Below are 26,153 nucleotides of genomic sequence, written 5' to 3'. Positions count from 1 at the left end.
TTTGCACGAAATAAAAAGGGAGAGAGTATTATACTACTGTCAGTATTACAAACGAGTAATTTTTAACTATAATCTCAGCCTAACTACTGACCATAAACCAACGACCCCTAATTAGCATCTCTTTTGAACAGTGCCAAAGTATGATGACTCACTCTATTCGCAAGTAGCAACGTCGTATGATGACTGTATCTCTCGCACGTGCCACCTATATAATAGGCACGCTTGTTGCGCCGCTATAATAATACTGTAAACTGTGATTTGTGAGTGTGCGAGTGAGTGAGTGCTCTCATAGATCTGATGGATAGTAACAGCCTATTGTCCTTTTACTGACTTCCACTTTTCCTTTTACCTGAGAAAAAGTAAAGAAAACACGAATACAAACAAAATAGAAAAAGAGAGGAAAAAACACTAGTCTTTCCCACCTTATAATCGGCTTATACCTATCTGTCCTGCCCACTTCTGTAACTAGCAAAAAGATTATCAATGGGGGAGGTTAATTTGCTTTCTACTCATTCTCTTTTCTTTAATGTTTGAGATTTCTGATTTTGGTTTGTGCTAATTAATTTTTTTTTTTTTCGGTTTTTAGGAAGAGAAGAAGCCAGAGGAGAAAAAACCAGAGGAAGAGAAGAAAGAAGAGGCACCCAAACCAAGCGGCGACGAGAAGAAAGAGGAGAAAAAGGCAGAGGAAGCAACACCAGAACCTCCACCACCACCCCTAGAAATTGTATTGAGAGTTTTCATGCATTGTGAAGGTTGTGCTCGTAAAGTCCGCAAATCCCTCAAAGGCTTCCAAGGTCTGACAATCCCGTCCTACTTTTCTTATTTTCTCTTTTTTTGTAGTAATCTGTATGAAGATTCATTTTCAACAATCGGATTCTTTTCTTTTGTTAGGGTAAAGTTTCTTCTTTATTAATCAAATGTGTCTGAGTTCTGGCCTCGAGTACATTCTACACTGACACAAATTCAAGTTAATTAGACCACTGAGTTTCGGAAAAGGAAAAAACATAGAAATAAATTGAAAGTTGTTGATAGATGAAAAGAAAAAGCATGAAAGTTTTTGAATGGTTTATGCAGGAGTTGAGGATGTAATAACTGATTGCAAAACGCATAAGGTGGTAGTCAAAGGGGAAAAGGCAGATCCACTAAAGGTTTTAGAGAAAGTACAGAAAAAGAGCCATAGACAAGTTGAGCTTCTCTCTCCAATTCCAAAACCTCCGCCGGCTGAAGAACCCAAGAAGCCGGAGGAGAAGGAACTCGCTAAACCCCAAGAGAAAAAAGAGGAGGTTTGTTCCCTTTTTTTTTTTTTTTGTGCTTACTCATTAATTTCTTCTTTTGATGGTTTCTCACTTTACTCTTTTTTTCCATTCTGGGGTTCATTTGTTTTTAAGGTAAAAGTCATCTATATGTTTTGTATGTTTGTTTTATGCAGCCACAGGTGATTGCTGTAGTTCTGAAAGTTCACATGCATTGTGAGGCTTGTGCTCAAGAAATCAAGAGGCGTATACAAAAAATGAAAGGCTAGATTAATTATTTTGCTTTTCTTTTAATTTTCTCTTTTCGCGTAAATGAATTGCTATTGTGTTCTGTTTTATTCATTTTGCTGATAATTATTGTTTTTCTGGTTCTTGTGCTTTTTTACACATTTCAGCTGTACTATTTATTAAAGAAAAAATGGTTCTTTTTTCCTTCTTTTCGGATCTCGAAAATAGCATTGGATACTAGAGGATTCTCTACTTTCTTTATTCCTTTCACAATCTGTACATTTTTTACTTAGAATAGAATATTCAATTCTTAAGATTCTCTTGAAATTCTTCAACTGGAGATCGGTTCAAACACATTTCGTCCACTCCTAATTACTCTCTCCGGTCCTCCGGTCCAAAGTGACTAATTAATTTTTTTATCTTGTTCCAAAGTAAGTGTATATTTATATAATCAAGAAAAAATTTAATTTTCTTTTTCAAAATTACTCTTATGTACGTATCCCTAAAAAGTCATTTATTTGAGAAGATAAGTAAGTGCTACTACAACTATGCTGCAACATTTAATTAAGCGTATTTTAGTTACACTAACTATTTTTATCTAGAATTTAGTATTTTCTTAACGGGAGTGCCAAGACAAATTTGTCGTTTATTGTGAACTGGAGGAAATATATAAGTATTCATTTGCTAATAAACTACTATTTGAATCTTTGGAATCAGTTACTAGCGTTGCCTGTTAGGTATCATCAAAAGTTGCAAGTAACTTTGGAAATTGATACCATCAAGTTAGTAATTATTTTCTTGGAAATTAATTTAGGCGTGGAGAATGCAGAACCAGACTTAAAGAAGTCACAAGTGACAGTAAAAGGTGTGTTTGAGGCATCAAAACTGGTGGATTATGTAAGTAAGAGAAGTGGAAAACGGGCAGTAATCGTGAAAGTAGAACCAGAACAGAAAGAAGAGGAGAAGCCCAAAGAAGAAGCAAAAGAAGAGAAGAAAAGCGAAAAAGAAGCCAAGAAAGTTGAAGAAGAAGAAAGCAAAGAAAAAAAGGAAGAAGGAGGAGAAGCAGCAGCTAAAGAAGAAACTGTTGAAGAAGTAAACCCAAAAGTAGAAGTGAAGAAAAATGAATTTTACTACTACCACCATCCTCAGAATTTTCAAGCGCATCCACAGAGATTTGCACATGAAATGTATGCGTGCCCTCCACCTCCACAGATTTTCAGTGATGAAAATCCTAATGCATGTTCCGTGATGTAAATTTGGAGGGGTAGAATGGTAACATGGGAAATGCCCATGGCCATTTCTGGTGCTCTTCATGTGGCCCTATCTTGGGACTCGCTCAAGTACAACTCTGCTATAGACAGTACTGTAGAATTTTGTGAGGCCTTTGTACCTTTTTGTTTTCTTTATTGCAATCCTGCTGTTATGTACTCCTTATGTATGATACAATAAGATAATACTATATGACAATTTAATATACTAATTGCCCCTTCTGATTTACTGCACACTACTGCTCCTTCCCTCTCTTCCTCCTTTCCCTCCGCTGCATCACTACTTTTTCAATATCGAGCTGCACCAATAAATGAGTAAAAACGTAAATATTATTGCTCCCAATTTATGTGAAGATTTTTAATTGAGCATGAAATTTAAGAAATAAAGAAAAACTTTTGAAATTTATGGTTTAAATAAATCATACAAGTTTGTGTGGCTAGAAATTATTTCATTAAGGTTAAAAAAGAAATTTTAAAATTGAATTGTTAATAAATATAAAAAAGCACCATTCGAGTGTCACATAAATTAGTACGGATCATGGGAGGATTAGGGGGGGGGGGGCGGAAGGGGGTTCACCTGACCCCCCTTCGCGGAAAAATTACACTATATATAAGGCAAAATTTATTTTTACCTCTGTATATTAAGTTTTGAACCCCCTTAACACAACCTCAAAAGTGTAGTTTAGTGGTCAAGGGGGTTCAAAACTTTCATAAGGTCATAGATTTAATTCCCACTAGCTACAAAAAAAAAATTTGAACCTCCTTCGTGGAAATCCTGCCTCCGCCATAAATACTACTTTTTTCTTTTTAGTTTATCCTAAAAACAATGTTATTTTTTTATATATATTTTAAACAAATTAATGTTAAAATTCTCATTTTATCTTTAATGAGATAATTAATAATCAGAGAAATGTTTAAGCTTGGTTCAGATAAAAAATATAAAAGTTTTTTTTCCTTAAATTTCGTGTTAATTTAAGTGATTTTACATAAATTGGGACCGAGAAAATTATATATTTTTTCAATATTTTACTTTATATATCTATTATAATTTCTCAAGCAGAACGGAAGTGCGCTTGCAATCAATACGCTTCATATGCTCATATCTCTTCACAAATGGCATACAAAGGATTTTTTTTTTTTTTTTAATGTGAGCAGTATGACTTATCATTACAACTCCGCTTGTACGCGAGTTTGAGTTGAGGTTGAAGAGGTTTTAACATTTGATTTTTTGTTCAATATTGATATTTATCTTGTATAATTTTCAAGCAATTAATATACATATAAATTGTGAGAATAACTATTTATATATATTTGTGATTTTTCCAACAAAGTAGTGTGAATGACACCCGGGTAGGATAGTATCTCGTTAAAATAGCACGGGCTGACCAGTTTTCGGACTGGTCATTCAAAAATAGCCAGCGTTTGCAAAGTTATTGAAAATAGCCACTATTTTGCTGCAACAGGGACCGGTCCAACATAATATACTGGAGATCGGTGCACCTGTGTATGAACTTCCAGCATATTATGCTGGAACTCCAACACATAGAAAGTTCCAGCATATTATATTGGAGATTGAAGCACATGTGTATGAATTTCCAGCATATTATATTGAACCGGTATCAAAGCTGTTAAACGGGTGGGCCGGGCCAGGCCGAGTCCGTTTTTTTACCCGTCCGGGTTTCGGGCCGGGCCGGTTCCGGGTTGGTACAATAACGGGTTTAGCGGGCTGGGTTAATCCGGGTAAAAATTGAACCATAAGAGTTACGGGTTGAGAGGGCCGGGCTGGGCCGGATTTAGTGTATTTTTAATTTTTTTTTGGAATTTTGTATAACTATTGTAAGTTATATTAATACTTTGTATTAATTAAAAGAATACAAGTAAGATGGGAAAAAATTACACTTATTGCAAGTGCTACTTTATTTCTTAATTTCAAGTTTCAACTTTCAAACTTACAAAATGAAATGTTAACATTTTTTTCAACAAGTACACTAGTAAAGTAGTAATTTCAAATGTTTTGCATCGCCCTAGCAAGTTCATCATAATCAATATGAACCGATTGACCTTCTTCTGGCGTGTTAAATTCGGATGGGTTTCCATGTGTTAATATATCTCCAAGTTCCTCGTTTTTTGGGCTATCAACTATATAGTTGTTGTAAATATTCATTTAGCTTGTTCATAGAAACATATAAATTTGGGGTTTCAGTTTCTCCAATCTCCATATAAGTATATAAAGCATTCATTAATTGGTGACAATCAGACATTTTAATAGAAGGATTTAAAACTACACCAATTAAGTAAATCGGAGGAATTGGAAAGAAATATTTTTTGAATTTTGCTTGCATTTTTTCAACAACATCCTTATATTTTTCTTTCTTCTTAAATTCAGATAGTAGAAAAGAAATTTCAGCTATATGTACTAAAGCCATAGTAACAGTGGGGTAATATTCTCCAGAAAACTCAACAGTAGCTGTATAAAATTTATGTAAAAATTTAACATCATTAATGACCTCCCAAGTATCACTTGTTAACATACGCCTTGGATAAGTACAATGTACAATGTGCATTAAATTCAAGAAAAGAGAGCCAAATAAAAATTATAAAATTAGAAGATGAAATCTTGCAAATTGAAGGGAAGAGAGAAATTGAGAATTTGAGATAAGAATTTTGAGTGAAAAAATGAAGAAGAGGGGAGGGGGGGGGGGGGGAGTATTTATAGATTTTTAAAAGGGTTAATTTTGTAAAGTATTAAATACAAAAAATTAAAAAAAAAATGGCCATTTATGCAACAAATCCGTTGGCCAACGGATATGTGATGAAAAATCTGATTTTCCAACGGATAGTGGGCCCCACGCTGCAAGAAAGTACAAAAAAAATAAAAATAAAAATTTTCTCCGGGTTAACCGGTTCGGGCACTGTTCATGCCAACCGGGTTACCCGGGCCCGGTTAACCGCTTGCCCAAACGAACCCCTCCGTCCCCGGCCTAACCCCCTACCCAGCCCACCCGGCCCCCTATGAACCGGGCCGGTCCGGTTCCGGTCCAACCCGGCCCGTTAGCCAGGTTTAACCGGTATATTATATTGGAACTCCAGTATATTATGCTGAAGTTCCAGTATACTTATGCTGGAACTCCATTATAGTATGCTGGAGTTCCAGTATACTTATGCTGGAACTCCAGTATATTATGCTGGAACTCCAGTATATTATGCTGGAGTATTTTTCGGATTTTGAATAGTATTTTCGTTCAGATTTATCTTTACATGAAAATAGCTAAATTTTGATTACTTTTGAAACTGTGGCTATTTTTGAATGACTACTTGTAAATCTGGCTATTTTTGAATTTCTCCCTGATATCTCCGCCACTATTTATCACCCTATGCCTGCAGCTCGAAAGGAAAACTGTCGCCTAATAGAGGAGAAGGAAAAGCAGGAAACAGGAATCAACCAAATGAGATTTTTGTTCGTTTGTATAATTTAAAAAGTGAAAAATGTATGGTTTGATTTACTGCTGTTAAACGGTCACATCTTTGGTGGTTGTATATTATAATGTATGGATCATATTTCTTTCAGTCCTTTTATTGCCAACGGAAAGCTAATAAAAGTGGGTAGGATAATGGAGTGTTGGTTAGGATTGGAATGTGCATGAGGTTAGCTTTTTGTAATGATAAATATGTGATATTTCCTTTCTAAGTTAAAAAAGGTTTTAGAAAACCATTTGTCTAAAACTAGTAGTTTAGAAACAAACCAAAAAAAATTAATCAAACAAAGCTGTGATAGTAAGTTAAATGAATTATCTTTTTAAATTGATTGTATAAAAAATAATACACAGTATTAGTGTATTTCAACTTGGATCTAGCATATTACTATTGTTTTGTTTTTCATATCACTAATTCCACTCGTTGTGGGTTGCTACTTGTAATATTACCCTTTTGTTGTCTTAACTTTTTTACATTTTATAATGGAAAATTTTCGTAAATACTAACTTCTGTTAGAGTATATTATTGTTAGGACCGGAAAAAATCAAGTGTCATACGAAAACTAGTAAAGTAAATCTTGAACGACGATAAGTCAGATAATAAAAGAGAAATATACCAAAAGAGACACAAATATTTAACATGGGCCGGTCAATTGACTCACGTCCACGGCGGAGATGAGCAATCCACTATATAAAAGAGAGTACAAAAATATTGAGCGAACAACCTCACGAAGAGGCAAATACAAGTGACACACTAACACTTGTCCCGTAAATTTTTTCCCCTAAACAAGACTCTCAAATCCTTTATGACTACATTATGGATGCTACTGAATGAGAAGGAAAGATCTTTAATTTATAAAAGTCCAAACCTTTTCCTACAAGAAAAAAGACTAGCCAAATATGGGAGATTTATAATTTTTTTCTACAAAAAGAAAAACCTAATTATGGTAAATATGTTGTCCTTTCCTTCAAGAGATAGAAAAATCAAATATGGTAAGAAAATCAGGAAAACACCTAACAATTCTTTCCCTTGGCTTGAATTTTCTGACAAAATAAACTTGATCCACCTTCTTTGCATAGCCTTCAACAGGTCGTATCTTTCAATCTCCACCACAAAGTTTATCTTAACGTGCGTAGCACACCGGTCAAATTTTTCAGACAAAAATCACGATTATCGTCAAATATGTTGCGGCTAGAACTGAACCCACCAAGATGAACCTGTCTTGAACCTCGCTTTGATTCCACTTGTTAGGACCTTTTTGTTAAAGGTTTTGGCCAGAAGAAAGGAGTTGACTTTGATGAGATTTTCTCCCCCTGTTGTGAAGATGTCTTCTATTCGTGTGGTTCTAGGCTTAGCCACGAGTCTAGATTTAGAGGTTGAGCAGATGGATGTCAAAACTGTTTTTCTTCATGGTGATTTAGATGAAGAGATTTATGTGGAGCAGCCTGAGGTATTCGTCGTTAAGCTTGCAGATAAGCATGTGTTTTGTAGAAAATTGGTAGGCATGAAGCCTGTCAATAGTTTCTCTACTTGAAGACATATTTGACTCCTTGGTTGGAGGGGGAGTTTGTTGACCACATGTCCATATTGTCCAACCAAAGGCCCAATGGCCTAATCCTACTCTCTTTTGGTTTCCATTCCTATTCGGAATTAGATTTGGTGTTTAATCCTATTTTGGGTGGGTTTTGGCTTTTAAGAGAAAGCACCACTCATTATCTATAAATAGGATAACCTTGGAGAATTGTTCTATGCTCATTGGTACAAGTCTTTAAAAGACTTATGCACATAAGAGTGATTTTTGAGAAAGCTCTCATCAAGAGAGAAGGGAGAAGAAAAATATTCGTTTTGCTGCAGATTTTTATTCCAACCAGCCAATTTCAAATCACGTTTTTTGATTTGTTAACGGTTGGATCGGGTTAAAATTAAGACTAATTGTTCTAACATCTTGATCTTTCATTTGAACGGTGGAGATCGGATTTGGAGTCTCGTAGCATCTGATTTCGAGCCCCGAACAACAGCTCCAGTTTTGTAACTTCTCCTTTTTTTTCAATTGATTTGTCGTTGCTCTTGTTGCTATTATTGCTCCGTGCTTGGCACTTGTTGTGTAGACAATTTGGAGAATTTTTTTAACTCTCTTATTGTTATAGTAGAGCTTTTTGGATCTTTGTGATCCCGTGATTTTTACCTTCAATTTGAAGGATTTTTCACTTTAAAATTTAGTATTCTTTGTCTTATTTATTTTCGAGTTTGTTTCTTCCTCGACATAACAATTACATCATCTATAACTACTATTTGATTCAAATTTTGTACAATATTTTATACAATTAATAATTATTCAGCTTAAAAAATCTCTTCTCTCTCTAGGGAAATCATTTAATAAGAATCCCAAAAATTTAGCAAATTTAGTGAGATCCTCATCATTTCCTAAATTTAAGCTTAACTGAACCGATTACAGCCAATTATTTCTTAAAAAATCTATTAATTCCTAAAATTTAGCCTAATCAAATTTACTGTAACTCAAATTCAATGAATCATCTCTTAAAAGATGTCCTTTTGCTTGCATTAAAGATAGGGAAATTTTCGTTCCTATACAATATAAGAAACTATATTGTCAAATATGTTCATAATTTGCATATTACCCTTCATGCTAATAGTATTCCTACAAAATATAGACAATGCATTAAATAAGGAATCATTGTAGCTATAGGATTCCTTATTTAGGCGCGCTAAAATTGGGGAATTAAATATTCTTCAAGATCTTCCACAATGCAGATCACATACATTCATAATTATCGTCGACTTTACTCTGATCTTTCACAACGTAGATCAAGATTTTTCATACTTTGTTTTTGCGATACACTCTGTTTCAAGAATTCTCTCTACTTCTCTCTCTCTATCTCTCAATCCCAAATTTCAGTAATACAAAGCAAAGGAAAAGAGAGCAGCAATTTCACCATTGACAGCCATTAAAAAGCTTGAAAGCTTTGAATTCAAATTTGGGTTTTCAAAAATCATTATTTGTTTGGATTTGGTGTTGTTGAAAATAATTGGGAATATGGTTTGGAGTTTATATCTCAATTTTGAGGGGTTTTGGTGAAGATTAGACTTGGTTTTGACTGAATTTCAGATTAAAACTCGAAGAAGAAGACGTATATTGCAAAAATTGTAGAAACATTGTAGATAAATTGAAGAAAAATTGTAGACTGTTGTTTATTTATTTTTCTTTTATTCATTTACCTATTGTATGAAAGTTGAACAATATTGTATAAAAATTGTATTTAAGTGGATGATTTAGTACTGTTTTGGACAAAAATATGTATCAAAAATGTGAAACATACATTTCAGGGGAAGCATGTCGAGTCCAAATATGTACCCAGTTTGTAGATATTTTGTAGATAAATTATAATTATTTGTATTCTGATTGTAGATGCTTTATTTTCTGTTTTCACAAATAAAAAACGACTAAAACTTCTACAAATCTTCTGAAAAAATGCAATTATGTCAAAAATTCCAATTATGCTACAATTGAATGGGAATTGGGATATTAAAATTCAATGTACCTAGTTTGTAGATATTTTGTAGATAAATTGTAGATTATTTGTATTCTGATTGTAGATGTTTTGTTTTCTGTTTTCACAAATCAAAAACGACTAAAAACCTCTACAAATCTTCTGTAAAAAACGCAATTATGTCGAAAATCTCAATTATGCTACAATTGAATGAGAATTGAGATATTAAAATTCAATGTACCCAGTTTGTAGATATTTTGTTGATAAATTGTAGATTATTTGTATTCTGATTGTAGATACTTTGTTTTCTGTTTTCACAAATCAAAAATGACTAAAACTTCTATAAATCTTCTGCAAAAAATGCAATTATGTCGAAAATCCCGATTATGCTACAATTCTGTGATTCTCCTATATGCTCTTGTTACTCTTTACGAAACTGCTATGCTAAATATGGAATCCAAAAAAATATGCTGAAGGGATAGATCTTCCTAAGAAATTTTGTAGATAATTTGTAGAAACATTGAAATTCTGTATTTTCATATTAATTTTTCAAATGATATGTAGTTTTGTTGTAGATTAAATGTAGAAAACAAGCCATTGTGAGTCTTATTTGACTCATTCCTCACATTCAACCTATTCTACAAATTTACGCCTCTTTAAATACAATACAACCATACTTTCTTGAATTTAAAGGTATAGCAATATATATAACTTAAAAAACATCTTCTCCTCTGCACAAGTTAGCTCCAAAACAGACGAAGTGGAATAACAAGCTCCCATCAAAACTTTTAACACAAAAACACAAAGCTCAAAAATAAATAAACAACAGTCTACAATTCTTCTACAATTTATCTACAATTTCTGCAATATAATGTATGTCATTCAGCCAAAACCAAGTCTAATCTTCACCAAAACCCCTCAAAATTGAAGTATAAACTCCAAACCATATTCCCAATTATTTACAACAACACCCAATCCAAATAAATAATGATTTTTGAAAACCCAAATTAGAATTCAAAGCTTTTTAATGGCTGTCAATGATGGAATTGCTGCTCTCTTTTCCTTTCCTTTTATATTACTGAAATTTGGGATTGCGAGATAGAGAGAGACATAGAGAGAATTCTCAATTCTTTGCAACAACATCCAATCCAAACAAATAATGTCTTTCGAAAACCCAAATTCGAATTCAAAGCCTTGGCTATGGAAGAAATAATGTGATTTTGATACAGAAATCGTGGGTGTGGGAGGGAAACGTGGGTGAAGGTGTGAGAATTGGAGAGAGAAACGTGGGGGGAGTGGTGTTAGAAGGAATATACGGTACTATTAAATTAGGAGTGTAACTAATACCTTTAAAAACCACTAATGGTATATAATTGATAATTAGATATACTAAATGTAATTATATCAAACCTTAAACATTGAGAAATTTACTTCAAACCTTAAACCAATGTGAAAGATCAGACACATCAATGCACAGTGAAACAAACAATGATGATGCAGAAGAAAATTCGCAACCTATGATGGCAGAAAGAATATTGTTTGATAATGCAATCAAAGAAGTGGAAGATTTCCTCCAAACGATGGACAAATTAGAAAAAAGAGAAAGTGGGAAAAAATAAAGCCGTTGAGGACCCCACAAACAGTAAATATACTATTCAGAACCCCACACAACAGTAGATACACTATTTCCAATAGTAGAAACACTGTATAAGGGACATGGTACTACTCTTATTGGCTTTGTTTTAGTGGCTCCGTCTAGCCAGCTGTGACACTAAAGTCCGCTAAAATTGTCAAAAGGGCTATTTCTTTCACAGTTAGAACCGCTAGACACATGGGTTCAATAAGAATAAGTATCGGACCTAGACAGGCCCCTTGCTTGGGTAAAAGAATAAATCATTCCATACAGTCATTAAAATTATAATAAAATTCTCGTATATTTCGAATCTTTACTGGTCGCGCAGACTACCGCCAACCTTTAAAGGTACTTGATCAGCTAGATCTGGATGGCCGTGCGGACTACCGCCCGCCAATTAGATTCTGGTGAAAAATTTGTATCAGAGCCTAGGAACTTTCATGGTAAATATGTAATAGATCTGAACTATCCGTTGAAGAGAAAGCCATGGTTATTAATGCTACAGCCGTTGACGAGGGAGTTGATAATATAGGCATGGCTCTAGTTAAAGGTAGAGAAGATGTTGTGTATACCCTTATCCTTACAATTCTAGAACATTTCAATGGTAGATTTACCAGTAATCATGAGACCGTCCGTATTTTACTAAATGGGCTTAGATGTAAGACTCTTAGTGAATTTAGATTGTACAGGGATACCTTTATGAGTAGGTTATGGAACTACCCGAGAATAAATATGAGCATTGGAAAGATAAGTTTATAGATGGCCTTCCCTCCTTATTTGCTGAGAGAGTGAGAAAAGTATTAAGGGGTAGTTACGGTGAAATTCCGTATAAGAATTATACCTATGAAAAACTTATAGGAGTATGTACACAAGAAGGATTAAACTTGTGTAATGGGCTAAAACTTTCTAGATAGCTTAAGATAGATAAGCTTAAAGAGAGATCCCAATTAGGAGATTTCTGTACCCAGTTCGGTTTACCCGGAACTTCCACTCATAGCAAGAAGAAAAAAAATAATTATCATAGGTATCCTAATCTTGATAGCCCGTATAAGAAAAAGAGGTCTAGATATAGATCTAAGGAAGAGTGTGATACTCGAAAAGCTCATCGTAAATTTATTCGATTTGCGAAGAATAGATCTAAGCGAGATCTTGCTGATATTAAATCTTATAAGTGCGGAAAATTTGGTCATATCGCTAAGCGCAGGTTTTATATGATTCACCTGGGTAGTATAACCCATTAATCAAGTATCTCTAGAAGATCTTCCATGGTTCATCTTTTCGCTGAATCTCAGAGTTTTTTAGAAGAAATATTATTTCTTTCTTTGGTAATTTTTTGTAGGACATGATATCATCGTTGTCCTCTTCTTTAGCAATTGAAGCAAATGTATCACTTTGCTTTTTTGGAGGCCAAATATGCCTGTATGTGACCATATAATGGACTGTCTTCTGGAATATCATCCAGATGTATAGACTGACCTGATGAAGATTCTCCGTTATGAAGTATCTTGGTATTTATCAAACTCCTTTTTTGTACTGAATTTCAAAATCAAATGGTGCTAGTTGAGCTTGCCACCTAGCAAAAATTAACTTTGAAGCACCATGTTTGAAATCTTTGTCAAACATATATTTAACGGATTGGGCGTCAGTTTTTATTAAAAACTTTTGGTTATATAAATCGTCTTGAAATTTTAAAACACATTTAATAATAGTCAACATTTCATGAGCCACAATAGCATATTTCTGTTGGGCTTCAGTCCATTTTCCAGAGTGAAATCTTATCAGATATTCATTAGTTTTTCAAGCCAAAAGGCATTACATTCCATTCATATTGACCGAATGGAACATTGAAAACAGTTCTATAAGTATGCTCTTTAAAAATTTGTATTTTCCAGTATCCAGATTTTAAATCAAATTTTAAAAATATATTGACGTCATATAATCTAGAAAGCAGGTCTCTTTTATTGGGGATATGATACCTAATCCATTTTAAATATTTATTTAATGGTTTATAATTTATAACTAATCTAGTAACGCCACGTTCCATTTCTGAAGCATTATTCACATAAAATGCCGAACAAGATCAAGGAGATTTTGAAGGTTTTATTAACCCCTTTTGTAACAGACTATCAATCTCTTTTTTGCAGAATTCAACCAATTCAGCGTTCATTTGGCAAGGTTGAGATTTAGAAGGAATATCATCCTCGGAGAAGTTTTCTTCGTAAGGAAGAGTGACAATGTGCCTTTTTCGATTCCAGAAGGTACTAGGATGATCAGCACAAATATCAACGACCATTTATTCAGCAATTAATTTAATCTTTTGCTGGATTTTAGCAGATTGTACAGTATCAAATATATTCATACTCAAAATTTCTAATTGCAAAGAATCAACATGTCTTTGTTTCATATCAATCAGAGTATTAATATCTCTAGTTACGGGATCTGTAACAAAAGAATAACTTATTTCTTTATCTTGATAAGTAGCAGCAAAACTCTTTGAGTCTAAGCGAGTAAAAGGGTAAATAGCATTAATAAAAGGAGTTCCAAGTATAATTGGAGGGTATAACTGGGTTTTTACCCAAAAGAAGAAGTGAGGAATACAGATTCTATTTTGGCAAATACGAGTATTTGGTAATTTATACTCTATATCTAAAGCATGACCAGAAGCAGATTTTACCAAATGAGTGGTCTTTTAAAAATATTTAGTAGGAACAAGTCCCTCTTGGATGCAGCTTACATCTGCTCCACTATCAATCATGGCTATATCAGTTATAGAAAAATGATTATCAATTAAAATAGTATATTTAATGTACCATTTATGAGTAGTAATAATTTGCATCATTTCTAAAAACATATCAGATTTTTCATTAATCGGATCATTCTTATCAGAGATTTCTTTTCCCTTTTCATTTGAAAATTCAGAAATTCCTTCAGCCGAAAAATCAGTCAAAAAATCAGTTAGAGAATTATTTTCTCAATTTGAGTAATCCAGTGATCACAAATCATTTGATTTTGTTTAAGAAACTTAATATCCTTTTTCTAATTTTCAATTTCGATTTTTAAATCGTCAAAAGAAGCATCTCTACTTGGCGTAATGGTTTTATGAAGACGTTTATTAATTTTAGACAAAGAATAAGGCGCAAAATATTCAAATTCATTCTTTTGTTTTTCAAAAGATTTTGAACTACTAGAACTAGAACTTGCAGCCAGATTAATAATTTTTTCACGAAGTTTTTCATCAGTAACTTCCTTTAAAAATTCTATTACATTATCATATGTAATAGTTTTTATATTCAAATCTTGAAATTGTGATTGCAATTTATAAAATTCACCATCATCACAAGTACAATTATCACCTTTGCAATTAGTGCAAGTATTATCAATATCTTTACCACTATCAGATAAATTAATTAAATCAATTTCAGCTTCAGACTCAGTCTCAAAACAATAATCAGATTCTGATCCAGAAGTATATAACAAGCTATAAACCTTATCACATAACTCATCATCTAGTTCTAAGGCCTTTAGCTTTTGAAGCTTGCAATTTGGAGTGATATGACCAAATTTTCCACAGATAAGATCTTTCTAATACCTTTATATAAAGAGGCAAATAAAGTTTTATAAACCAAGGAACAAAATACATAATTTGATTATGCAAAGCACAATTTTTGTAAATTTCTTGAGAAATACTGTTTAAATCATCTTTGCTATAAGCATAAAAAAACCAAGTTTTAAACTGGCTCCATTTGTCACTAAAAAAATCTTTTTGAATATATTTTCGTGCCCGAGAGCCTGGGGTAAAATCAATTTGGTGTGGAATCATTAAGTACTGTTGGGGTCGAAATCCATCTCGGAAACAGAAAGAATATCCTTACCAGAAATATTATCATTGTCCTGAACAATATTTGTTTGCGGGTTAACTTTAACCCTTTCGACAGACTTATTACTCACCTTTGTAGCAATAGTGTGTAATGAGGCTGCACGATTACGAGCTGGACCATAGATTGGCTCAATAGGAGAAATATGTTGAATAGTAGGTAAAAGTCTATGATTAGAAAACGAATGTCTATTATAAACAATAGACTTATCATCAAATTGAATACAAATCCTACCATCCGGATTTTGAGTAACATGCGAACAATCAGTATTTGACAAGTCATTAGTAATCTGACTTGGGGATATAACCGAATTTAAAGTCCAAGTTGTTGGAAAATTAATTTCTTCCCACCTAATAGGTATCCTAGTGGTGACCTTGGACCTAGCAAAATTGGTTTCTACTAATATGGTCTGATCCAATGTATCGTATAACTTACATCGAGGATTTAAAGTTGACAATAATTTGAAATATATCCTATAAGATAAACATATAAGTTCAGAACCAGGCGCATAATTATAACCATGCGTTTTCACATTTAAAGTCAAGGCATCAAGGATATTAACATCAGAAAGAGATAGTTGCAAATTAGGTTGAGTATTAAAATATACTGGACCGTAGGCCACAGTAGATTCAATCGAACCCATTAGAGACTGTCTGAAATTCAGATTTCTAGCATCTCTAAGAGCTGCTAAAAAGGTCTCTGGTAACCCTTTAAGGGTTAAAGGTTTAAACGCAATTTGAACCAAGTAATGATAATGATGTTTATATAAATCTATATCGTGTTTGTTTAACAAACGAATAGTCTGTTCAGAAGAATTTAACGCCAAAGACTGTTCAGTCGTTTTTATCAATTGTTTTGAAGAAAGTTTATCAAACCAACCATAATCATAAATGGCTTTTATAGAAACTTTAGGAATCGTCCATTTATTTAACAAATCAAGGTTTTGAGGTATATCTACCTCTTCAAGTCTAGTACTTTTAGTACTTGTTTCTCAGGAGGTCTTTGAACATGAGTAAAAATAGCTTGATCACTTGATTTGCTTCCTGAAGTGGAGGCAATATCAGTTGGTCCTTTATTAGTACTCATTTCTTTTATTAAAACAGTCAAATCATCAAGTTTTTTATCAAGAGAATCGATATATTCTCCTAGAATTTTTACATATAAACCTAAATAATTGTTTTGAGAAACCAATTTATTAATTTCTGCGATACTAACAGCTGCAACATTATCGTCAACAAATTTTTGAAAAGCAGTGAAGGTAATGCCAGTATTATTACGAAAAATTACCAAAGAAAGAAATAATATTTCTTCTAGAAAACTCTGAGATTCAGCGAAAAGATGAACCATGGAAGATCTTCCAGAGATACTTTTAATTGATAATCATTTTTCTATAACTGATATAGCCATGATTGATAGTGGAGCAGATGTAAGCTGCATCCAAGAGGGACTTGTTCCTACTAAATATTTTCAAAAGACCACTCATTTGGTAAAATCTGCTTCTGGTCATGCTTTAGATATAGAGTATAAATTACCAAATACTTGTATTTGCCAAAATAGAATCTGTATTCCTCACTTCTTCTTTTTGGTAAAAAACCAGTTATACCCTCCAGTTATACTTGGAACTCCTTTTATTAATGCTATTTACCCTTTTACTCGCTTAGACTCAAAGAGTTTTGCTGCTACTTATCAAGATAAAGAAATAAGTTATTCTTTTGTTACAGATCCCGTAACTAGAGATATTAATACTTTGATTGATATGAAACAAAGACATGTTGATTCTTTGCAATTGGAAATTTTGAGTATGAATATATTCGATACTCTACAATCTGCTAAAATCCAGCAAAAGATTAAATTAATTGCTGAACAGATGGCCGTTGACATTTGTGCTGATCATCCTAGTGCCTTCTAGAATAAAAAAAGGCACATTGTCACTCTTCCTTACGAAGAAAACTTCTCCGAGGATGATATTCCTACTAAATCTCAACCTTGCCAAATGAACGCTGAATTGGTCGAATTCTGCAAAAAAGAGATTGATAGTTTGTTACAAAAGGGGTTAATAAAACATTCAAAATCTCCTTGGTCTTGTTCGGCATTTTATATGAATAATGTTGTAGAAAAGGAACGTGGCGTTCCTAGATTAGTTATAAATTATAAATTATTAAATAAATATTTAAAATGGATTAGGTATCCTATCCCCAATAAAAGAGACCTGCTTTCTAGATTATATGACGCCAATATATTTTTAAAATTTGATTTAAAATTTGGATACTGGAAAATTCAAAATTTTTAAAGAGCATACTTATAGAACTGCTTTCAATTTTCCATTCGTTCAATATGAATGGAATGTAATGCCTTTTGGCTTGAAAAACACCCCTTCTGAATTTCAGAAAATAATGAATGATATTTTCAATCCTTATTTAGATTTTATCATCGTTTATATTGATATATTAGTATTTTCTAAAAATTTGGAGATGTATATTAAGCATCTTGATATTTTTAAGAAAATTGTTATACAAAATTGTCACGACCCGGATTTCCCACCCTCGGGAGTTGTGATGGCGCCTACTAATATGAGCTAGGCAAGCCAATCCTTAACAGCTTACTTCATTAACAAATCACTTCTTTTAACAATTATCAGTGATAGCATGAAAACAACAGAATTTAATAAATATACGGAAGATTAAATTAAAGAAACTAAACAATAATACGGAAATAAACATATGCCTCTACCCAAGAACTGGTGTCACATTACTCATGAACTTCTAAGAGTACTAAATACAACCGTTTGAAAGAAAAATATAAACTGTTTGTCTCGAATACATGAGATAACAGACTGAAATAAATATAGAGGAGACGCCGGACCTGCGGACACTTGCAAGGCTACCTCGGTGTCTCACTGGACTGAAAGCTGGCTCCCGCGCTACTGCTGCTGTCCAAGACCTGGATCTGTGCAAAAGAGCACAGAGTCTAGTATCAGCCCAACCGACCCCATGTGCCGGTAAGTGTCTGGCCTAACCCCGGCGAGGTAGTGACGAGGCTAGGACCAGACTCCAGATAAACCTGTGCAGTTATATACTAAATGGCGGAAAAGTAAACAGGTAATAAGCAATCAAAGCTAGGAAAGGGGAAACATGCTCCGGGGGTAGCAGATAAAACAGAATACCAAAGAATAGTAAGGAAACTACAATTTAACTTCTAACACGGATAAAGAGAAATAAGGCAACTTTCACTTTCAGTTTCATCTTGTTGCAGGCGTGCAACCCGATCCCATTTCTCATATCTTGTGGTAGGCGTACCACCCGCTCCCATTTCAGTATATCTTGTGGTAGGCGTACCACCCGCTCCCATTTAAGTATATCTTGTGGTAGGCGTACCACCCGCTCCCATTTCATTATATCTTGTGGTAGGCGTACCACCCGCTCCCATTTCATTATATCTCATGGTAGGCGTACCACCCGCTCCCATTTCATTATATCTTGTGGTAGGCGTACCACCCGCTCCCTTTTACATTTCATCACACAATCACAAGAAATCCCGGCAAGGGAACATAAATAATATAATAACTTCCCGGCAAGGGAACACAACAATATTATAATTTTCTCGACAAGGGAACAACAATATTGAATTAGTCATCCTGGCAAGGAAGAATCAGGTATAACCAACCTCAACTCAACTTGTACTCAGTTCAATTATTGAAAATGTTCAACCATATAAGAACATTAAGTAAAGCACCCAAGTGTCATTTAAGAACACAACAACTTTCAATTTAAGACTCACGGTCATGCTTGACACCAACATATAGATACTCGTCACCATGCCTATACGTCGTACTCAACAATAAGCAAGTAGCAAGTATGACTCAACTCCTAATCCCTCAAGTGGGTTAGACCAAACACTTACCTCGATGCCTTGATCACCACTCAAGTCTCAACTATAGCTTACCCCTTAATTCCACCACCAATCCGCTCGAATCTAGTGACAAGTTACTTAATTACATCAATAAGTGCTAAATGAATCAACCCCAATGCATGAAAATGAGTTTTCTAAAGTTTTACCCAAAAGTCAGAAATCACCCCCCGGGCCCACGTGGTCGAAACCCGAGGTTCGGACCAAAACCTGATTACCCATTCCCCCACGAATCCAAATATATAATTTGTTCTACCCAAAACACCCAATTTCCCCCATGAAAATCTTTGATTTGAAGTTGAAATCATGTTAAAAGATGTTAAGGAGTGAAGAAAATGAGTTAGAAATCACTTACCAACGTTTTGGAGAAGAAAGGTTGTTTGAAAAATCGCCTCTTATGTTTTGGGGTTTTGAAAAAGTGAAAAATAACTGAAATTTTAGTTTATTTATGCCCCTCTCAGATCCCCAGTGCGGACCGCATCAAATGGACCGCGGCCGCACAGCCTCCACCGCGAACCGCACAAAGTCGATCGCGGCCGCGCTGGCCCCTCCCTGAAGACTTGCAGTTCAGCACCCTGGGCAGACCACACAAAGGCGACTGCGGCCGCACAGCCTCCACCGCGGACCGCACAAAGGCGACCGTGGCCGCGCTGGCCCCTCCACGGTCGCACGCAATTTATCGCGGACCGCACTAGAGGGTTCAGAGACTACAACTTCCTGAACCTGCAACATCTGACTTTCTAAGCCTAAGACATTCCGGAGCCCACTCGAAACTCACCCAAGCTCTCAAAACTCCAATCCAAGTATACACACAATCTCAAAAACATCCTACGGACATATTCGAGTACTCAAATGACCAAAATAACATCACGAGCATCGAATTAAACCTCGAGATCAATAAAATTTCTCAAAACCTTTTTTTAAACATCAAATTTCTCAATTAAGGTCCGGATCGCGTCAAACGACGTCCGTTTTTAATCAAATTTCACAGGAATGACTCAAGTCATATATAAGACCTGTACCGGGCGCCAGAACCAAAATACAGGCCCGATACCATTGCTTTTTAATCAGTTTTCACTTCAAATTTTCTTAAACAATTTCTGAAAATAATTTTACTTAAAATTCATTTTTCGGGCTAGGGACCTCGAATTCCGATTTCGAGCATACGCCCAAGTCCCATATTTTCCTAGGACCCTCTAGGACCGTCAAATCACGAGTCCGGGTCCGTTTACCCAAAATGTTGACCGAAGTCAAATTTATTCATTTTAAAGTCAAGACTTAACATTTTTCACAAAATTTCATATTTAAGCTTTCTGGCTACGCGCCCGGACTACGCACGCAAATCGAAGCGACTCTAAATGAGGTTTTCAAGGCCTCGGAAGCACATAATGGGTAAGAAAACAGGTGATGACCCTTTGGGTCGTCACATTCTCCACCTCTAGAACAACCGTTCGTCCTCGAATGGACAGAAGAAGTAAGTACCTGAGTCGGGGAATAAATGAGGATAACGGCTCCACATATCCAATTCGGACTCCCAGGTCGATGCCTCAGGAGGCTGACCTCTCCACTAAACATGAACCGAAGGAAAAATCTTCGATCTCAACTGACGGACCTGCCGGTCTGGAATAGCCACCGACTCCTCCTCATAAGACAAGTCCTTGTCCAACTGGATAGTACTGAAATCTAACACGTGGGATGGATCGCCGTGATATTTTCGAAGCATGGACACATGAAATATTGGATGCGCGGCTGATAAGCTAGGTGGCAATGCAAGTCTATAAGCCATCTCTCCCACTCAATCAAGAATCTCAAATGCACCAATGAACCTAAGGCTAAGCTTGCCCTTCTTCCCGAATCTCATCACACCCTTCATAGGCGACACTCGGAGCAATACCCGCTCACCAACCATAAAAGCCACATCTCGAACTTTGTGGTCTGCATAACTCTTTTGCCTGGACTGAGCCATACGAAGCCTCTTCTGAATGATTCTGACCTTGTCCAAGGCTTCCTGAACCAGATCCATACCCAACAACCGAGCCTCCCCCGGCTCAAACCATCCAACCGGAGATCGACATCGCCTACCATACAAAGCCTCATAAGGAGCCATTTGGATACTCGATTGGTAGCTATTGTTGTTGGAAAACTCTGCTAAAGGCAAAAACTAATCCCACGGACCTCCAAAATCAATGACACAAGCTCAGAGCATATCCTCCAGAATTTGAATAGCCCGTTCGGACAGGCCGTCCGTCTGGGGATGAAAGGCTGTACTCAAGTCCACCTGAATGCCCAACTCTCGCTGAACTACTCTCCAGAAACGTGAGGTAAACTGCGTACCTCGGTCCGAAATAATAGACACAGGCACACCATGAAGGCGAACAATCTCCCGGATATAGATCTCGGCTAACCTCTCAGAGGAATAGGAGACTGCCACAAGAATGAAATGCGCTGACTTGGTCAGCCTATCAACAGTGACCCAAACTGCGTCGAACTTCTTCCGAGTCAGCGGAAGTCCAGTAACAAAGTCCATAGTGATCCGCTCCCACTTCTACTCGGGAATCTCAATCCTCTGAAACAATCCACCAGGCCTCTAATGCTCATACTTAACCTGCTGACAATTCAAATACCGAGCCACATATGCAACAATATCCTTCTTCATTCTACGCCACCAATAATGCTGCCGCAAATCCTGATACATCTTCGCGGTGGATGAATAGAGTACCGGGAACTATGGGCCTCCTCTAAAATCAACTCTCGAAGCCCATCCACATTAGGAACACAAACTTGCCCCTACAATCTCAAAACTCCATCATCACCTAAGGTAACCTGCTTGGCACCTCCATGGTGCACCGTGTCTCTAAGGACACACAAATGGGGATCATCAAACTGTTGATCATGGATACGCTCCAATAATGAAGATCGAGCGACCGTGCAAGCTAATACTTGGCTAGGTTCAGAGATATCCAATCTCACAAATCGATTGGCCAAAGCCTGAACATCCAACGCAAGAGGCCTCTCACCGACCGGAATATAAGCAAGACTGCCCATGCTGGTTGACTTTCTACTCAGAGCATCGGCCACCATGTTGGCCTTTCCCGTGTGATATAAGATAGTGATATCATAATCCTTCAACAACTCCAACCATCTCTTCTACCTCAAATTCAACTCCTTTTGCTTGAACAAATACTGAAGACTCTTGTGATCAGTGAACACCTCACATGCCACGCCATAAAGATAATGCCTCCAAATCTTCAATGCGTGAATAATGGCTAAATCATGGACCGAATAGTTCTTCTCATGAATCTTCAACTGCCTCGAAGCATAGGCAATGACCTTGCCATCCTACATCAACAATGCACCAAGCTCAATACGAGACATCGCAATAAACTGTGTAAGGCCCTGAACCTGTGGGCAAAACCAACACCGGTGCAATAGTCAGAGTTGTCTTGAGCTTCTAAAAGCTCTCCTCACACTCGTCCGACCATATGAAATGGGCACCCTTCTAGGTCAACCTAGTCATCGGGGCTGCAATAGATGAGAACCCTTCCACAAACCGATGATAGTAGCCTGCCAATCCCAGGAAACTCCGAATCTCTATAGCTGATGTTGGTCTAGGCCAGTTCTTGACTACCTCAATCTTCTTCGGATCAACCTGAATAACTCTAATGATACAACATGACCCAGAAATGCAACTGAACTCAGCCAGAACTCACACTTTGAGAACTTATCATATAACTGACTATCCTTCAGAGTCTGAAGAACCACTCTGAGATGCTGCTCGTGCTCCTCCTGGCTGCGGGAATATATCAAAATATCATCAATGAAGACTATCATGAATGAGTCCAAATAAGGCGTGAACACTCGGTTCATCAAATCCATAAAAGTCGCCGGGGCATTTGTCAACCCAAATGACATGACCAAGAACTCATAATGCCCGTACCGAGTGCGAAAAGCTGTCTTAGTGACATCGGATGCCCTGATCCTTAACTGATGGTAGCCAGATCTCAAGTCAATATTTGAAAATACCTTGGCACGCTGAAACTGATCGAAAAAATCATCGATCCTCGGCAGTGGATGCTTATTCTTGATGGTGACCTTGTTCAACTACCGGTAATCAATGCACATTCTCATTGAACCATCCTTTTTCTTAACAAACAACACTGGCGCACCCCAAGGCGAAACACTGGGTTTGATGAAACCCTTCTCAAGCAAGTCCTGCAACTGCTCCTTCAACTCTTTCAACTCAGGCGGGGCCATGCGATACGACAGAATAGAAATGGGCTGAGTGCCCGGAGCCAAATCAATGCAAAAGTTAATATCCCTGTCGGGCGGCATACCCTGCAGGTCTGAAGGGAATACCTCAGGAAACTCATGAACCACGGGCACAGAATCAATAGAGGAAACCACCGCACTAGAATCACGAACATAAGCGAAATAGGCCAAGCACCCTTTCTCGACCATACGTCGAGCCTTCACATAAGAAATGACACTACGGGTAGAATGACCAGGAGTCCCTCTCCACTCTAAACGAGGCATACCCGGCAAAGCTAAGGTCACAGTCTTGGCGTGACAGTCCAAGATAGCGTGGTAAGGTGATAGCCAGTCCATCCCCAATATGACATCGAAATCGACCATGTCTAGAAGCAACAAATCCATACGAGTCTCAAGACCCCTAATCACAACTACACACGAGCGATAGACTCGATCTAACACAATAGAATCACCCACCGGCGTAGACACATAAACAAAAATACTCAATGAATCACTAGGTATGACCAGATACAGTGCAAAATAAGATGACACATACGAGTATGTAGACCCTGGATCAAATAACACTGAAACATCTCTATCACAAACCAGAACTATACCTATAATAACTGCATCTGAAGCCTCAGCCTCGGGCCTGGCTGGAAGAGAATAGCATCGGGGCTGGGCCCCACCACAATGAACTACCTTTCTGGGATGGCCTACTGCTGGCTGGCCGCCACCTCTGGCGGCCAGAGCTCCACCTCTAGGACCTCTACCTCCACCTCTAGCACCTCTAGCTGGCTGGGCGGGCTGTGGAACATCTGGTGCCTGAACCATAGCACGGGCACCCTGATATAGAGAACTGCTCGAAGCCCGAGGGCAATACCTAGCAATGTGCCTCGTGTCGCCACAAGTAAAACAAGCCCTCAGCTGCTAGGGCTGACGACCCTAAAAACTCTGAAGTGGCAGTGCACTGATAGGTGCTGGTGGTGCACTGAAGGACTGCTGATCAAAATACTGAATCAGAGGACCACGACTACCTAAAGCACCGTGAAAAGCCTGAAGAGCTGACTGAAAGGGCCTAGGAGGATGACCTCTACTATATGAATCTCTACCTCCAAACGAGGTACCACTGAATCTGCCTAAATGACGGGGCCTCTTATCCGACCCCTGACCACCTCCCTACGACAGAACCATCTCAACTCTACGGGCCATATTGGACGCCTCTTGAAAAGTGATCTCACTCCCAGCCTCCTTGGCCATCTGAAGATGAATCGACTGAATAAGACCGTTGATAAACCTCCTCACCCTCTCTCTCTCGGTAGGAAGTATGACAAAAGCATGGCGAGCTAAGTCGATGAACCTGGTCTCTACTGGGTGACCGTCATGAAACCTTGCTGGAGGCGCTCGAACTACCTCCGATAGGCCTCTCTCTGAGTAACAGGGAGAAACTTCTCCAGAAACAATACTGTAAACTGCTCCCAAGTCAAAGATGGTAACCCGGCTAGCCTAGCTAAGCAATAATCCTTCCACCAAGTCTTGGCAGATCCAGACAAGCGAAATGTAGCAAAATCGACCCCATTGGTCTCAACAATACCCATGTTCCTGAGAACCTCGTGATAGCTATATAGAAAATCCTGGGGATCTTCAGAAGAAGCACCGCTGAAAGTAGTAGTGAAGAGCTTGGTGAACCTATCCAGCCTCCACAAAGCATCGACAGACATAGCCGCTCCATCACCGGTCTGAGCTACTACACCCGACTGAATTGTTGCAACTGGCTGAATCGCTAGAGTCTAAATCTGAGGAGCTACCTGCTCCGGAGTGCGTGTAGTAGGAGTATGAGCCCTTCCTCCAGCCTGAGAAGTGGCTGGGGCTACAAGAAGCAAACCTGCTCGGGTGACACTCTCCATGAGGCCCACCAATCGGACCAGAGCGTCCTGAAGAACTAGGGTAGCAATAAACCCCTCTGGGACCTGAGCTAGGCCCACCGGAACTGCTGGGGCCGGAACCTCCTCCTCAAAATCAACCTGAGGCTCCACCACTGGTGCTGCTGCTTGGGGATGAACTCTGCCCCTACCTAGGCCTCTAGCATGGCCTCAGCCTCTACCCCTAGTGGGAGTTACTACTGGGGGCTCAGGCTGCTGAGCGGTAGATGAGGAAGCGCGTGTTCTTTCCATCTACGAAAGAACAGAGTAGAAACCCAATTAGCATTTGAGGAACAAATTCGCACGACAAAAAAGAACAAATGTGAGATTTTCCTAACTCTGTAGCCTCTGGGGATAAATATAGATGTCTCCGTACCGATCCTTCAGACTCTACTGAGCTTGTCCGTGAGTTGTGAGACCTATGTAACCTAGAGCTCTGATACCAACTTGTCACGACCCGGATTTCCCACCCTCGGGAGTCCTGATCGCGCCTACAAATGTGAGCTAGACAATCCAATCCTTAACAACTTACTTCATTAACAAATCACTTCTTTTAATGATTATCAGTGATAGCATGAAAACATCAGAATTTAATAAATGTACGGAAGGCTTAAATTAAAGAAACTGAATAATAATACGGAAATCAACATATGCCTCTACCCAAGAACTAGTGTCACATTACTCACGAACTTCTAAGAGTACTAAATACAACCGTTTGAAAGAAAAATATAAATTGTTTGTCTCGAATACATGAGATAATAGACTGAAATAAAGATAGAGGAGACGTCGGGCCTGCGGACGCTTGCAAGGCTACCTCGGTGTCTCACTGGACTGAAA

General features: G+C 37.3%; 1 protein-coding gene across 1 annotated transcript; it reads left to right on the top strand.

The window, feature by feature from the left end:
- Window positions 1–264: 264 nt before the first annotated feature.
- On the top strand, window positions 265–2,983 carry LOC104225017 (heavy metal-associated isoprenylated plant protein 7-like). The gene is made up of 5 exons (XM_009776770.2): window positions 265–492; window positions 587–794; window positions 1,075–1,283; window positions 1,430–1,517; window positions 2,296–2,983. The coding sequence occupies exons 1-5, from the start codon at window positions 484–486 to the stop codon at window positions 2,733–2,735; spliced, it is 954 nt and encodes a 317-aa protein (XP_009775072.1). The 5' UTR covers window positions 265–483; the 3' UTR covers window positions 2,736–2,983.
- Window positions 2,984–26,153: the final 23,170 nt, after the last annotated feature.

Source organism: Nicotiana sylvestris, chromosome 6 (assembly GCF_000393655.2).
Source record: "Nicotiana sylvestris chromosome 6, ASM39365v2, whole genome shotgun sequence".
Lineage (NCBI taxonomy): Eukaryota > Viridiplantae > Streptophyta > Magnoliopsida > Solanales > Solanaceae > Nicotiana > Nicotiana sylvestris.
This window is presented reverse-complemented; position numbering and strand designations above follow the sequence as displayed.